This window comes from Onthophagus taurus, chromosome 7 (assembly GCF_036711975.1).
Source record: "Onthophagus taurus isolate NC chromosome 7, IU_Otau_3.0, whole genome shotgun sequence".
NCBI classification, from domain to species: Eukaryota; Metazoa; Arthropoda; class Insecta; order Coleoptera; family Scarabaeidae; genus Onthophagus; species Onthophagus taurus.
The window spans coordinates 11,341,010-11,356,816 of record NC_091972.1 but is presented as its reverse complement, the minus strand read 5'-3'; the positions used below and the strand labels follow the sequence as shown (position 1 = coordinate 11,356,816).

The 15,807-nt window shown below is 31.7% G+C and overlaps 2 protein-coding genes across 8 annotated transcripts in view; both read right to left on the bottom strand.

Moving 5' to 3' along the window:
- Window positions 1-66: 66 nt before the first annotated feature.
- LOC111423930 (probable peptidoglycan muropeptide transporter SLC46) lies at window positions 67-6,670 on the bottom strand. Of its 2 annotated transcripts, none has more exons than XM_023057325.2 (6): window positions 6,556-6,670; window positions 5,410-5,537; window positions 4,916-5,351; window positions 581-1,131; window positions 284-524; window positions 67-228 (listed from the first exon to the last, which is right to left on the bottom strand). In XM_023057325.2, exons 2-6 carry the CDS (start codon window positions 5,492-5,494, stop codon window positions 150-152), a joined length of 1,392 nt encoding a protein of 463 aa, XP_022913093.2. In that variant the 5' UTR covers window positions 5,495-5,537; window positions 6,556-6,670; the 3' UTR covers window positions 67-149. The 2 variants fall into 2 exon arrangements, with proteins under 2 accessions (XP_022913093.2, XP_071054420.1); XM_071198319.1 differs by lacking the exon at window positions 6,556-6,670 and adding an exon at window positions 6,350-6,544.
- Window positions 6,671-7,218: 548 nt separating this feature from the next.
- LOC111423802 (missing-in-metastasis) overlaps window positions 7,219-15,807 on the bottom strand; it is a 40,401-nt gene continuing 31,812 nt past the window's right edge. Inside the window, exons 8-16 of one of the 6 annotated variants that reach the window (XM_023057159.2) lie at window positions 14,140-14,253; window positions 13,882-14,059; window positions 13,152-13,442; window positions 12,765-12,892; window positions 12,587-12,698; window positions 12,310-12,417; window positions 11,579-12,079; window positions 11,255-11,526; window positions 7,219-8,340 (exon numbers count right to left, since the gene is read on the bottom strand). In XM_023057159.2, coding sequence (XP_022912927.1) covers window positions 8,233-8,340; window positions 11,255-11,526; window positions 11,579-12,079; window positions 12,310-12,417; window positions 12,587-12,698; window positions 12,765-12,892; window positions 13,152-13,442; window positions 13,882-14,059; window positions 14,140-14,253 — 1,812 coding nt within the window. In that variant the 3' untranslated portion in view covers window positions 7,219-8,232. The remainder of the gene's footprint in view (window positions 8,341-11,254; window positions 11,527-11,578; window positions 12,080-12,309; window positions 12,418-12,586; window positions 12,699-12,764; window positions 12,893-13,151; window positions 13,443-13,881; window positions 14,060-14,139; window positions 14,254-15,807) is intronic. The other 5 variants (XM_023057160.2, XM_071198316.1, XM_023057161.2 and 2 more) reach the window with 5 other exon arrangements.

Here is a 15,807-nt window from a genome sequence, read left to right as displayed (position 1 = left end):
TAAATGAGTGCGATTTGTTAAAAGTATGATTGAATTAGATCTGAATTATATTCAATTACTCCAAAATAATGAAAAACATTTATTTAATAACATTATTTAAAAAGAAATCTTAAATATAACATCACAATATTTTAATACATTCATTTAATTTAGTCTGAGTCCACATCAACTATCAGTTCAAAAGGTACGTTCCTTGATAAGTAATTCTTTTTCAGGATAATTATGATTCTAAAACAAAAAATTAATTAGGGAGATGTTACAATAAATATTTAAAGAATCTTACATCGTTAAAATAATCATAACTAGACAAATGCTTGCTGTGAGTAAATTATAAGCACCAGGAAAATCGTTTAAAGTTGAATTATACAATAAAGTATAAGCTGGAGATCCAATAATCATTGCAAAAGTCTCTAAAGTAACTGTAGTTGAAAAAATTTTTCCTATATCGGCGTGCGAAACCAATTTTGATATAAACGATCTTATCATAGGACTAATTGTTCCTGTTATAAGTCTTAAACAAGCAGCTAAAATGATTTTAAAACAATCAATTAATAAATGATTTTTTCTTATTATAATGTACCAAGAATTATCTGCCAATCGTTAACAGCAATAGCTTGAACAATAGCACCATTACAGATTAATATTAAAGCCAATACAACAATAATCATTTCGTGGATTTTCAACCATTTATGCAAAATAACAAGCCCCAAAAACGACCCTACCGTCAAAGTTAAATCACGAATGCTTTTAAATGTCGTATATTTTTGTAAATCCCAATGAAATTTTTCCCTGAGATAATAAAAAAATATCCCTCCATCCATATTTGACATTATAAACAACATCATTACGGTAATACTTATTAAAATAACTGTCCTTAAATGATTCGGACGTTTTTTGAATAACGCGCTAAACATATCTTTTACGTTTTCAATTGAAATTATGTTGTTATCTTCGTCGATTCGCCTATTTACCGTTTCTGGTAAAATGAAGACGATGTAAAGTAGCGCCAGAATGTTACATGCTGCCGTTGTGGCAAAAACGCCTGGATAGCCCATAAAATTGAATATGTAGGAACTTAAAAATGTCCCTAAGAGACTTCCTAAACCAAATACTCCTTCAAAAATTCCTAATCTAAATAAAAATTTAAAAAAATCAATCGATATTTAAGGTTATGACTAATATTTTTTAAGCAACCGGGTATGAAATTTAATGACTTTTTTTTTGCAGATAAGGGAACATTGTTTATTTCTTCAAACACATCATTATGCCCTTTATGCTACAACGTACTAATTTGTGATTAGTTAAATCAATGCAAAGAGTCAAACTGTAACTCAATATAAAAACTGCCATATTTAACTAATAATCAATAGAAGTGATTGGGTGAGACGGCTATTTGTTGACAAAGAAGTACGTTTTGTAGTGATACATTATATCTTCAAGCGCGTATTTCCCCATTTTGAAACGATCAGCAGTACATATCGTCGGTATACAAGAGAAAGTGACTAAGTCCACAGATAGTGGTTTTGAGTTATTAGTATTCTAATTTTTGCTTCTTATTATAAAATCAATTATTTTACGTGAGATTAGTTTATAATGATTTTTATAAATAATATAGTTTTTAGAATATGTATTTTAAATTAAAAAAGTCTATAATTAATTTAAACAAATACTAAACCAGTAACTCATTTCAACTGCATAGGTTTGTAATAGTTTCTATGAACAATGCATATTCTAGAATATGTATTTAAACTTAAAAAAGACTATAATTAAACAAGTAGTAGTAACTAGTTTCAACTTCATATGTCTTCATCACTATGTTCATTGTGTGAGGGTTCTGGACACTTTCAAGGAATTGTCACTCGGTATGTCAAAGCACCAACCATGGTATTCGATCGGAATTACCCCCTTACGGCAAAGTTGAATTAAATCGTTTTTCTTCTTGATCGATATAGGCAAGGGTTCAGTATAACATTTCTTTAACTCAGTTTCTTTTGGAATATTATTACTGGGCCTACCTTTTGCTTTGCCTTTAATGTTAAACATTTTATACTCTTCATCATAGTTGTATCGGAACATTATAAACATTTTTTTCTCTTTTTCGTACCTTAATTGTTTGATCTTTAACCATTCTATTTTTTCTCCCCCTTCATCCCGAATTGTATTTTGTAGTATAGATGTATTGAGTGCTTTCAAGTCAATAATGTCACGGTAAGTCATTTGCTCTACAATGTAGGCACCAGAAGTTTTATTTTTGCCTCTCTTGGATCTTGCTAGTGTCATAATTGTCTTCCAATCGTTAAGACAAAATACAGGAATGTATTTTTTTGCACTTTCAATTACACTATGCATCGAATCGGCTTCCATGTGCGAGTGACCTTTTTCTAAAAAGTTGTGAGTAATAATCTCTATAGGTAACTGGTTGACTACAAACAACAAAAGAGCCGCAATGTATTTATTTCGGTTTTGGCCGCCACATGTGTCGCTAAAGAGTGACACTTCTTTGACAGTATCAGGTAAAGTTTTAAACCACTTCAATAAAGCTGTACCTATTTCACAACTTCCTCGTTGGCCATCAACTTCGGACCAAAGGTAACAATATCCCTTATTTGGTGGAGCTGCTTCATAAATTGCTAAATTGTATGCACATAGCTTTCGACTGTAGTAAAGAGGTGATACATCGGAGCATGGAATTTGCAGGACACTCTGTAAGTCAAAACGTACTGATACAAAAGTTTTGTCATGAATTGCTCTTTGTTTATCTAAATCTTTTGCTCTATTAGCATCATCCCTTCGCTTTATGTGAGAAAGAAATTCTTCTGATTTTTCAATAGATTTAGCTTCTTTAACACACAGCAAACATTGATCTTTCTTTGGTTTGAAGAAAGATAAGTTATACTGCGTACAAAACACCCTCCTATATGTTATTGGAGAAACAAAATCCTTTTGATTGCTGATCTGTAAATCTTTGTACAATTCATACATTTTAAGAATGGATAAGGTAGAGTCAAGATACTTCCGTGTAGTTCCACGTCTACAATAGTGTGATTCCATCACAGGAAATGATTCTATATGTCTCTTCACCTCATTCAAAATGACAGGTTTAGTCTTATTTCCTGGGAAACTTTTTCCTTGTCAATCTTGAATTGAATGATTTATTCCATTTGTGTCTATGTTCATTATAGCAGAATCAACCGGTCCATGACTTATCGACAAGGTTTTTAAGTAAAAATTTTTACAAACTCTTTTCTTTTCTCCGTTTTTAACAAATGTATAAATTTTAGAGACATTTTTTGCAGGTCTACTAGAGTCCCTCGTTCGTTTTCTTCGGCATTCAGAAGTTGCAACGGTATTAATTATAAAGTCCTTTTGTCTGTCATAGGATAGACTGTGATACTGTTTACAGATATCTTGTCGACGATCTGCAGGAAATACTTCTGTACATTTGTAGCGGCAATTGTCACAATTTACATTTCTAGGGGACTTTGCAGGCATTTGTTTGCCTTTAGTATTAATATACGCTAAACACGATTTTTTTAATAACTCGTTTTTCTCACGTTTTGTTCCTTGAGGATTTTTTATTACCCATCTGCGTTTTTCTATAACTTGCGTAGGATTTACTAGTGGTTCATTTATTATTAAAGTCGTAGGGCTTGTATTACTAGAATTAGTAGCAAATTCTACCGGAACATCCCTAAGATCATTAATAATTTCTTGTGCGTTGTTATATTAATTTTTCGAACAACTCATTTTGCCACTAAAATAAGGTATTATTGCATTAGCTTATTATTTTTTAAAACTAAATACCCGAAAAACAAAATTATTGTAATACGTGTAGATAGTTACCAAAGATTAAGTCTAATAACATAAAACACAATTTTATTTTGATTTAAGTAATAATTGTTATGGTAAACTGTTTAAACTTCAAACGTCACTCTCTTTTCCCTGTCTGTCACATCATATTTCTGTATCTTTTCTCTCGTTTTTTTTTCGTTAAGCATAATGCATGGCTATCTTAATTTAAGTCAAATCCTAGAGATAAAAATATTGACAAGAAAACATGACTAAGTCCACTTAGTCATTTTCTCCTGTACAGGTTTTTACAAAATGGACTTGGTCATTATGGAATTTGAAATTATAAGCATTATTATGGCATTTTTGGACTTGTTCATTTTTTCCAGAAAAATAATATTGAATTTCCGGTACATGAGCATTGAAACCTAAAAATCTAAAATTTTGGACTTGGTCACATTCTCTTGTATACCGACGATATATTATTCAATCTTTATCAGATTAACGTATCTTCTGTTATTACATCGCTACGGCACGCCTTGTTGTTTATAATTTGAAAAACTTTTCATAGTTTTAAAGAACAAATCTTAGCAAAAAAATTTAGAACTTACCGAAACTAAATAGACATCCCTACATGCTTTGAGCAGAATATAGTAAGTCTTCTGTTATGTTACAAAAGATTTTCTACTGATTGATTTGAAGGTTCCAACTAAAAACCATTATATCTCTTCTGGCATGCTTTATTTTTGTGGAATCATCAAAATGTTATAATTATAACCCAAAAGTATTAAAATCCAAGACATAATTGTCAGCAGAAAGTGGATGTTGTTCATTTTAGAGAACTACGATAGATAGAGATTGAAACGTGACAAAAGAGAAGAACATGAAAATCAAAAACAACTAGACCAAATTATTAAAAAGAAAGTATAGATCACACAAACTGTAACACACTTGTAGAAACATATTATTTGCGCAATAAGATAATTATGGAATTAATAGATGTGGGAAACACTATTGGGCAACCACAACTTTTAGGGCAATTTAATTATATCCTTATATACGAGTCATTGCAAAAAATTATTCATATTAATTTCTTAACCGGTTGCTGAAAGAATGATTTAAATACCTTATTCCTCTATTTTGATCTGTTGTTATATCAGTGACATAACATAATAATAACATCATAACCGGACTAAATCCACCAAATAAAACTGAGATCAAATTTGGTATAATTGTATACCAAGGTGACAACCGTGGTATCAAAGAAATAACAACTTGGCAAGTCGAACTTATTGTAAAACCTATAAAAGCTGATATCATCACAGGTTTTCTTCCATTTTTATCTGACCACGGCCCAACAAATAAACATAAAATAGCCGGGATTATTTGCGCCGGCCAAGTTAAAACCATGCTCAATACATTCGCGTATGGCTGGACTTGTTTTTCTAATTCAGCCGTAGAATTATCCGCATTTTTTGTACCTAATTTAGCACAATCGGATTCGTTGAAATTTAAAATGGTATAACACGTGCGGTAAATTAAAAAATTATTACTTACAGGTTCTAAAAATATAATACAAATTTTAATTTTAATTTAAAATAATAATATTTGATTTTTTACCTGATAACATTACTCCGAAAAAGAATAAAAATATGATCATCTCCGGAAAGTGAAATTTAAAATTTCTTCTTTCTTCATCAACCATGGTTATTTTTAATTTTGGTTTATTTCTATCGAGTTCCTCCGATCTAAACGTTAAGAAATTTGATTTATATTTCGTATCGAGCGATAACTTCATTTTTAATTATTCTCTTTAAACTTCTTGATAAAGAATCTTGTATTAATAGAACCGATTTGTGAAATTTTAGGTTTATATGTATTTTGAATTATCTGATTTGCAACATGTGCATCATTCAATTCATTTTTGCCATATGGTGTTGATTCAATTCCATTTTCAAAGCACGTGGATATCAAAACAAAACTTTTTGATAAGATCACTTTATTATTTTGGCTTAAACCTTTCAAGGTCAGATTTGTTTCGGGAAGATAATTTTTGGTTTGTTTAAATATACAACACATTTTAGAATTTTATTAATAACAAAATACTTTGGGGGTTATCAAATTAATTTATATATATACACAAAATTTAAAATATTTATTATATTTCAAATCTAAACAAAGAAAGAAGTTTAATCATGTGTTTTGTTGCCTTGAAAACCGCTAAATTCGATGTAAAAACATCTCAAGGTAAAACTTTACGTATGTAGGTACATAAATTGCTAAAATAATTAAAAATGAATTAAAAACAGATACTCGTGTTTATAATGTTGAATTGTAATTTCATCTTTATCAGGATGAAAAGATAAGTTGATAAAAAACGTTTTTAATTGAAAAAATCAAAAAATTCTTGTGTTATAAAATATATATAGTCAACTGGATGACCTCAACGATATAATTGAATTGTCAATAAAGGCCTAGGCAACGTTATTAGGTATTTGTAAACAGTATCTTAACAACCCGAGCACGCGCACCACATTAATTTATTTTTAAAAAAACTTACGTTTTGAATTGTTTAATTCACTTAATTATTAAATAAAAATTTTGTTTAAAGTATCCTCGCTAGACCAAAAAAATACTTGTAATGCGGTAATTTTCTACGCGGTGAAAATCGTGAAACTAGCGTTCAGGGTCGTTTTTTTCTTTTTTTATACTCTTTGTTTGAAAAGTCGCTAGTGAAAGATTGGTAACGCAACAAATAGTACTAACCTACGGAATAGTGTGCACTGTCATTTATAAATAGTTCTGTACAAATTATATTCAGAGGATGTTCGTCAATTATAAACAATACCACTAGACCTTGATATAAACTGATACTGCTTTATATACAAAGTTCGCTTTGTTCCTGTTTGCGATGTGCAATTTATCTCTTTATTATCTATCTATCCAAAATTATGAGTAGATTATCAAATTGTTATATACAATGTGTAATGATAGATATTTCTTTTTATACGTTGATGATTAATACTTTTTATATTCAAAATGTGAAGCAAATAAAAATGATTCATGGTGTTTAAGTGGTTCAATATGATAGTAACCACTAAAAAATCCCCTTTAGATTTTTTTACATTACTTATTTATGTAACAAAAACAGCCAAGGATAACGTTATCAAATCATACTGGCCAAATATCCATAATTAAAAAAAGATATGTTTAAATATAAAGCCAGAAGAGGTTTAAGACCATGTTAATAAACATTTCTTAACCCAATATTCTTGTATAACTCTATGAGACCCAACCAATACAACAAAAAAAAAGAATACATTTAATAATTTCCAAAATAAATAAACCATGAAATACAAAGTTTTCTTATCAGTTTCAATTTTTAATGAATGTTAAAAATAGAATAATGATAAAGAAAACGGTAAATAATTAAGACGGAATATTTTTATTGTAGTTCTTACACAACACAATAAGGAAGCAACTTGTTTATTCTTTTACAAACAAATAGACAAATATGAAGATATAGAATATTACGATGACTTTTTTTTATTACAAATAGTATTAATAAGGATATAATAATAATAAATACCGTCGTACCTACTATAAAATACATTTTTAAAATTACTATTTGTATATACAGAGTGCGCTTATATTCAATGTTGTTTATTATAAGTTATTTAACTCTTATCAATTAAAAATATGATGATAAAAATCTAGCTAGTATTAAAACGTTTTTTAACATAACATTACAAGCTAATAGATGGAAATATTATTATTACTCTATGTTTTAATTAAAATTGTGAGAAAATAAAAAAGTAAATAACCAAAACTACAAAAAAATATTTTATACAATAATACAAAAATAAATGGAATAAACGCAATAATAAAAAATTCTCCTTAATATTAAGAATTTTGTTTTAATTATATACACTTTAGGATAATTTAAAAAATAATGAGCTGTTTCTAAAAAATCGTGCATTTATTCGTTAGGCTAATACTGTATATAGTGAAACGCACTAATACAGTGACCAACTAGTTTTTTCTTATTAAACTTTATTTTTTATATACGTAGTTATAATTTAATATTTTTTTTTATTAACTATAACGCGTTTTATCTTCGTAGTTTTCACGATACGGTTTTTGTATAATAATAAAAAAATAATGTTCAATCGATAACTATTGGACGTATGTAACGTTGCATTCGGTATGAAAACGAAAAATTTCCATTTTTCTCTTGACTGAACGTAAAATAAATATGATTGAAACAAAAAAATACGGGTAACGTTCATTGAAGTAGTATAAATTTCAAAAAACTCGGAAAATTGATGCAAAACCTTATAAGATATGATAACGACTGCTTACAATAACGGAATTATTAAATAAACTTAACGTAAATTTTCTTTAAAAGATTTCTTTATGCATATTGTCCCACTAAGTTTTTCTTTAAAAGATTTTTGGTGCTGATCTATCGTTTACCATTTTTGGTCGTTTCAATGTTGCACCGCGTTTTATTTGATCCATTAATGATTCATGACATATTTTTGGATCAGACTAAAAAAGAAAGAATAATTAATTAATAAATAAATTATATATTAAGTTCAATAAAAAAATATTTCTTTAATTATGAAAGTTTTTGTATCTTTAAACATCTTATTTCATTTTCAAACAGAGATAAGAAAACAGATTTTGATTATTCTATATCTAGAGTCTTAAGATATTTAGCTGAAACTTGAATATTTCTAGTTCTAGTTTTAGTTCAAATAAATATATACAATAATCAAGCGCTGTATAACAACTACAACTAAAGCTAACACTAGCACTAGAACTAACACTTGACCTAGAACTAGAAAAAAACCGGGTTTAGCCATGCGTCAATTAAGGCGGCTAAACCCGAAACTTTTTAGTTCTTGATTTAGTGTTAGTTCTAGTTTAAGTACAATAAAAATATTCAACTATCTAACGCTGTATAATAACTAAAACTAGGGCTGATATTAGCACCAGAACTAATAGTAGACCAAGAACTAGAAAGTTAACTAGGGTTGGGTTGGGTTGAGTTAGTTGTACATGTTCTGAACAGTGTCAAAACAGCTTTAGGGTTCGATTGAGTTGGGTTGGATTGGCTTGTGTAAAATGGGACAAGCAGGATCGAGTAAACCCAATAAAAGAGCAGAAGTATTGGAGCTCTGGCTAGCCACAAACGATCTTATAATTTTAAATAAATCTATAGTAGATTTCACTGCAATTACTAGTAACTTAAGTAGGAAAATAAACGTGACAATTTGAGCGCCCATCAAACAATCATGCTTACAACTACAAAGAACAACACGAGTGTGAGTAAAGAGAGAGTAAACAGCAAATGAATAATATCTGATAAACTTTTGAAAAAAATGATGAAAGATGAAACTTCTCTCTTCGCAAGCGAAGAGCCCAAAATGCCGGAAAGTTTGATTAAAAATATAAATAAACTTTGTCATAAACATTGCATCAAAGGAGATAGAAAAACCTTAAGACATAAAAAGCAGTATATTGGGGGAATGAGGAAATATCCACGAAACGAGAAAAATGCAATAGACTAAAAAGGAAATTAACGCGAAGTAGAGCACAAGAAAGCAAGAAAAGAACTAAGGAGGCTAATTGGAAAGAGCAAAAAAGAAAAGTGGAATCAACTGTGTTCAGAATTAGAAGATGATGTGTGGGGAAAAGCCTACCAAATCATAACAAAAAGGCTAAAGATGAGAAACAGAACTATCATTGATGAGAGCAAGGAGGAAGAGCAAATTCGTAAATTGTTCCCGAAATATGACAACTTAATCCATTTACTGAAGAAGAACTTATAGCCGCAGTGGAGAAATTAAGAAAAAAGAAAGCAAGACGTGGTAAGAGTGTTGGCATCGAAACATCCAAAGGAATTACAAGTCTATAATAACTGTATGTCATAAGGAAATTTTCCGAAAATCTGGAAAAGTGCAAGATTGGTCTTGATTGAAAAGCCAAAAACACCTGGACAAAGCACAGCATATATACCACTTTGCATCTTGCACATATCTATTTATGAGGCAAGTTGCTGGAACGCTTCCTAAGAGGACGGCTATAATCGGAAGCTGACGGAAACATCCTCTTAAATAAAAATCAATATGGGAATAGAAAGGGTTAATCTACTATACAAGCGATCGAGAAAGTTCAGAAAAACGTTGATCATATAAAAAAGAGACACAATTGCACAAAATTGTGCAATGCACATAGAAAACGCTTTCAATTCAGTACCATGGAGGGAAATAGTGGCAGCCTTGATTGAGGGAAATGTCAGTCCATACTTGGTTGAAATGCTAAAGGGATATTTATTTGACAGGAATATAATCGCCCTAAATGGAAGAACTTATCTCAAGTATTGTGGTCCTTGCTAGGATTATACTATGATAAGATACTGAGAACGGACCTAAAGGCTGGGGTGGAGCTTATAGCCTATGCGGACAACCTTACACTTGTAGTCAAAGGCAGAGACGGCACAATTGAAAGATAGGGCGACCTATGCAGTTCAAGAAGTAATTATTAAACTGAAAGAGATGGGACTTAACATTGCTGCACAAAAGAAGGAGCTAGTGTTGCTACAAGTAAGATGAAAATTGGAAACGTTCAATTTGGAGGTAAGACGTGTGGAAAACGTCAGCTATCTTGGAGTACACGTCAACAGAGATATGACCATGCCTAAACATGTGGTAGAGGTAACAAGTAAGGCTACATACATGTGGGATTTAATCTTAAGATTGTCAGAAGAGCTTTAGGGTTGGGTTGGCTTGAGTTCGATTGGGTTAGGTTGGCTTGACTAACACAAGCCAACCCAACCATAGCAAGGCTTGACTAACACAAGCCACTCAATCATAGTAAGGCTACATACATGTGCAATTTAATCTTAAGATTGTCAGAAAAGCTTTAGGCTTGGTCAAGCTAACCCAACCCAATCGGACTCAAGCCAACAAATTTAATCTTAAGATTGCAGAAAAGCTTTAGACTTGACTAACATAAGGCAACCCAACCCAATCGAACTCAAGCCAACCCAACCCTAAAGCTTTTCTGACCTGTACAGAACATTTTCAAACGACTAAACCCGAATATTTCTAGTTCTAGATCTAGTGTTAGTTCTACTTTAACTTCCGAATTATGGATTATTAATAAAAGAAGCAAGTGAACAATAAATGCTGCATCAATTGACTACTGGAGGAGATGCTTCCAGAAAATAAGGATGGATCGAGTGACGAATACCGATATTGTAAATGAAAAGGAAATACAGATTAGCACATTGAAAACGGCAGAAGGAGGGCCAAAGAAAATGGTAAAGTGCTATGTTAAAAGCTCTAGCAGAACTTATTTATATTCACTATTGCCTCACCACAAAAAACGAAAAAAATTGATGAGAAATTAACTGTTTTAAAACTAACTTCTATTATTAATAAGATAAGTAACTTACCACAGTCTTACTATTGATAATTTGCCGAATTTTATTGACACGTGTTTGCTGAGCACTACAATTATTTGTGATATGTTGTTGAGCCAATTTGGCATTTAAAGAATCTAAAAATGTTTGCCCCGGACCTCTCGTTGTATTCTGTTGGCCACACATATTAACATTAACTCCCGGTACTAAATCTTCAGAGTGTCTCCTAGAGGATCGTGGACTTATGCTCGGCGCTAACTTTGCGCTTAAAGCTGCGATAAAATTAGATCCAACACCGCCAGGACCTAAAAAACGATCCAAAATTAATTTCTTTGATTAAATCAAAATATAATTTACCTTCTCCACTTTTTCTATCAGCACTTTGCGATCGCAAACTTATTTTTCTAACAGCACTGGGACTTCCAGGAATAACTTGCGACGGTTGCGCGTAAATAACACCGCCAGATTGTGAAACGTACGACAATTTTTTCGCTCCCCCTTGGAATGAACTTAAAATCGGACTTTGTTGCATGTTTGGACTTGTCGAGTAGACGACATTTTGTATTTGCGGAGCGCTTCGCCTAATCGCGTTTGGACTCGCTGGAGTGTGTTTTAACTCGGTTAGGGCTTTTACGGTTTCCGCGACGTTTACTCCTATGTTAGGAGCCGGTTTAGGCGAGTTTGACGGTTCTAAAAGAAAAGCTGGAGGCGGAGGCAAATTCTCCATACTTCCCACGGGAGTTAACGGTCTGTTTGTGTTTGTTATAGACGATGTTCTTCGTATTGGCGGCGGTGGTTTAGCTGTTTGTACAGAACTTCTTCGTAATAGTGTACTTCGCATTGTACTTGAGTATAATGCTAAAAAAAATTAACGTAGAATTATAGAATAATTATTATATCGTTTTTTGATCATGCAAGTAATAAAATAATATAAGTTCTATGATAAAACGTAATTATGTTTCGTTATAAAACTTTTTATTACTTTACTACCCATGCATCATTCCTTAAAACTAATTAGTACTAATTCTAAGAGGTTAATAAGTTTAATACCAATGCAAACCAATCAAACAAAAAAAAATTCACCCTACCTGACATAGAAACGGGCCTCCTCCGATTGGTGCTAAATTGATCACCGTTGATATTGCGTGGCAGCGTGCAATATTTGCTTGTAGCTTCAAATTCACACTGGATTTCTACTAAAAACACGAATGCATGCAGAAAACAAACAACGCAGCGTCTAACGGTGCGAAATTTATAGCTATTAGAAAGTGCATATTAACCCAAACTTAACAAAAAAACCCAAGATAAATAAAAAACATCGACCCAATTTTCTACCCAAACAAAAATCACTTTTAAGAAACTTACCATCTTGATTGCCTGCATCATCGACTGTGAACGTAGTTTGACTTCCGTAACCACTAGAAGATTCTAACGAGCTTTCGCTGGTACTACCATCTTTTTCACCCTCATTTGGCCCCTAGATTATGTTTACCAAAGGAAAAAATTTGAGGATTGGACAACAAAGACATTTTGGTTTTATTACCTTTTCTGTTGGGGTTGGAGCTGGAGTGATGAATTCCGCAGGTGGCGGTGGCAAGTTGAGTTCTTGTGCTTTATTTGCGGCCATGCTCGCTAGTTCATGCATGTTTACGTATGTCGGTTGTGGCATCACTGTAAGAGAATGGTTCAAATGTGAGTGTGCGTATTTACTTTTGCGGTGTATAACTTAAAAGATTGAAAGTAAGTTAGAAATATTGAATGTGTTTTTTTAAATAATATTAAAAGATTAGATGATGTGATTTTATTAACCATAACATTAACCTTGTTGTTAAAATAATAATAATAATAAAGCTTTTTGTTAAGCCGGGCTTATGTGTATTAAATAACAAATCCCAGATTGTTTATTTTTTGCTCTTTTTGTTTCTCTTACCTTTAGTGATATGGGGTGGCAAAGAGGTGGGCTTAACTAATTTATGACCATCGGCGTTTGGGGGCAAAACACGAACGGAACCGGCGACCGTTTTGACGGCCGAGGGTCGTTCCAAAGAGGAGCACCTTGTGGGCAAAGGGGGTTTGCTCTGAGTAGTCTTGGCGGTGATGCCGGGTGCACCGTCTACGGGCGTGCTGCTAGCGACCGGGCTAGCCGGTTGCGACAGGCTGTGCTCTGGAGCTTGGAATGTATATACCGTTAGTGCCGGCCTCTGGTGCCCCTTTTCGTAAGCTAAAACCATGACGTAAAAAGATGTACATCTGTGGTGGTCTTGTGCAGGCAGGTTCGAACTACTTGGAGCGCTACCATCGACATTACTTTTTGCAATAAAACAATATTTAACATGCAAGAACACTCAACGGTGTAATAATGACATGCAATGTGATTATTATTGATGATTTCATTTTGTAATTGTTATTTTCGATGAACATCTTTTTATTTTGATTTCTTCTCAAAAGATTTTCCATGAAATATATATGTTATAAGCTACGATAAGTTTAAGTTACCTAATCACCAATTATTTTAAATCCTGTTTTAGTAACCCAAAAAAAAACTACATCTTATTCTAAAACTAGCATTTAAATTATTTAACAAAAAGCTACAACAGGAATTTATCGCTACCTTAAACAACACTAAAAATTAATCTTTGTTACTTTATGCTAAAAAATACCTGATGATATTGTATGAGGTCTATCACCAACAATAGCATTAGCGGCGCGCTCAAATTGAACAGTTTCTTGAAGATTTGGCCACGTGGCAGTGCTATTGGGAAGAGTCGTTGCAGGAAATGGTGTGCATGGTGTGCTTGAACTGCTGCTATTGTTGCTATGTTCGGACATGTTTGATACCTGGATAACATAAAATCATAGAAAATTAATATTGAATATGTGGGTTTTGGTAATAAAAAGGGAAAACAAAAAAAAATTACCTGGGCAATACTAAGAGAGGAGGGCGGTCTTGGGTACAAGGTATCTTGGGATGTGAAGCCCGAATCTTGGCTCAAAACTGAGGTGTAACGCAAGGTTCCGGACCGACTAACAGGCTACTCAAAATAAATACAAAAACAAAAAAAAAATAAAATAAACAGAAATAAATAAAAAGTTGTAAATTAAAATAAATAAATAGAAATGAGATACTAAATATACAAGAAAAAGGATATTTCGGGTTGATTTCATAATCAAAAAATTTCTTAGAAATTATAAACATCTAAAAAATTTTCAACTATTTTAAATACTTCGAATAGAAATTTCTTAATAATGTATATTAGCAATTGTAGACCTAAAAGTATTCAAAAAATTGCTCAAATATTATAAACAATCAAAGGATTTCCAATAATTTTAAACCATACTTGGAATAACATCTTATAATTGAAAAACTATTGTTCTCAATTTCTAATAGTTTCTAAAATTAACTGTGTTTTATAAACTGTAGACTAAAAATATTTTAACATAATCCATACATTTAAAAAAATGTGGATAATTTCGTACACTTAATTCGTTGGATTCAGACAACAAAGGGTAATGAAGCTTTACATATTAGGTAGCAAAGGAATGCATCTTGTCTGTTGGCATTCTCTGGCGAAAGCAAGAGTAATGAGTTAGTAACGAACATTCCTCGCAGGAAAACCGGGGATTTCGTGAAAAACTTTTCAAGTGAAAGATTTTAAGTAATTCAAGTTATTAAGAGAAAAGTATTTATTTTACTTTGATAAATATTTATATAATGAATTAATGGCCAGGATTGTGGAACAAGTGTATTGAATAAAGTGTATTAAAACTCATAGTTTGGAAAAACGGTCAAGGACGAGAAACTCATTCCAACTAATAATAACACATCTCTAATATTCATGAAAATTTTGAAGCAGAAATGCATAACTTCTAAAAAATCTTCTAAATCTTTTAAACGTGTGAAATTTCTGTATAAACAATGGAAGAGATCCTGATTATAGCAAAAATTATCGTACGATCAGAAATCACATCATCTCCAAATTATCATGGTCTATTATACGTGGAGTATAAATCATATATGGATAATTGGAACACTGAGATAGAACTACCAAAGAAACTATGAGGTGTACATCCTTGATGTGTCACTGCAATGATTTATATTCCTTCTGATACAAAAATAACTTGTCTAAAAAGGGTTATTACATTGAAAAAACAAAGTAACGTAATTGAAATAGTGTGTAAAAAGAAATAATGATGAGAGAAATATGATGGAAGAAGAGAAATGACCCAAACATTCAGTGATCTGAAACTATTTTGAAATCCTTGAAAAAATTCTATCCTATTTATTCTGCAAAATAAATTTATTGATGATGAACTTAATGAACTAAGAAATACGGTTATTACCGCTTGATATCATTAGGTAATAACCACTCTCTACTCGATAATAAAGTATGATTCAGTCAAATCTCAGAATTTTGAAATATCTCATCATCACATTCCATACACTATCTATACACCTCTTCCTGTCTCTATAAAGAGGTGATCCAAAATTCATTGCGTGGGGTTATCACATATACAGATGTCCCCAACAAACAGTATAAATTCATATGCTATTGTGTTTTAATAGTGAATGTAATTAAGAACTAATG

Coding starts and splice junctions, on each gene's coding strand:
- LOC111423930 (XM_023057325.2), bottom strand. CDS start 5,494: ATGGTTGATGAAGAAAGAAGAAATTTTAAATTTCACTTTCCGGAGATG. Junction 5,352..5,409: donor TTTCGGAGTAATGTTATCAG/GTAAAAAATCAA, acceptor TTATATTTTTAG/AACCTGTAAGTAATAATTTT. Junction 229..283: donor GTTATGATTATTTTAACGAT/GTAAGATTCTTT, acceptor TTTTTGTTTTAG/AATCATAATTATCCTGAAAA.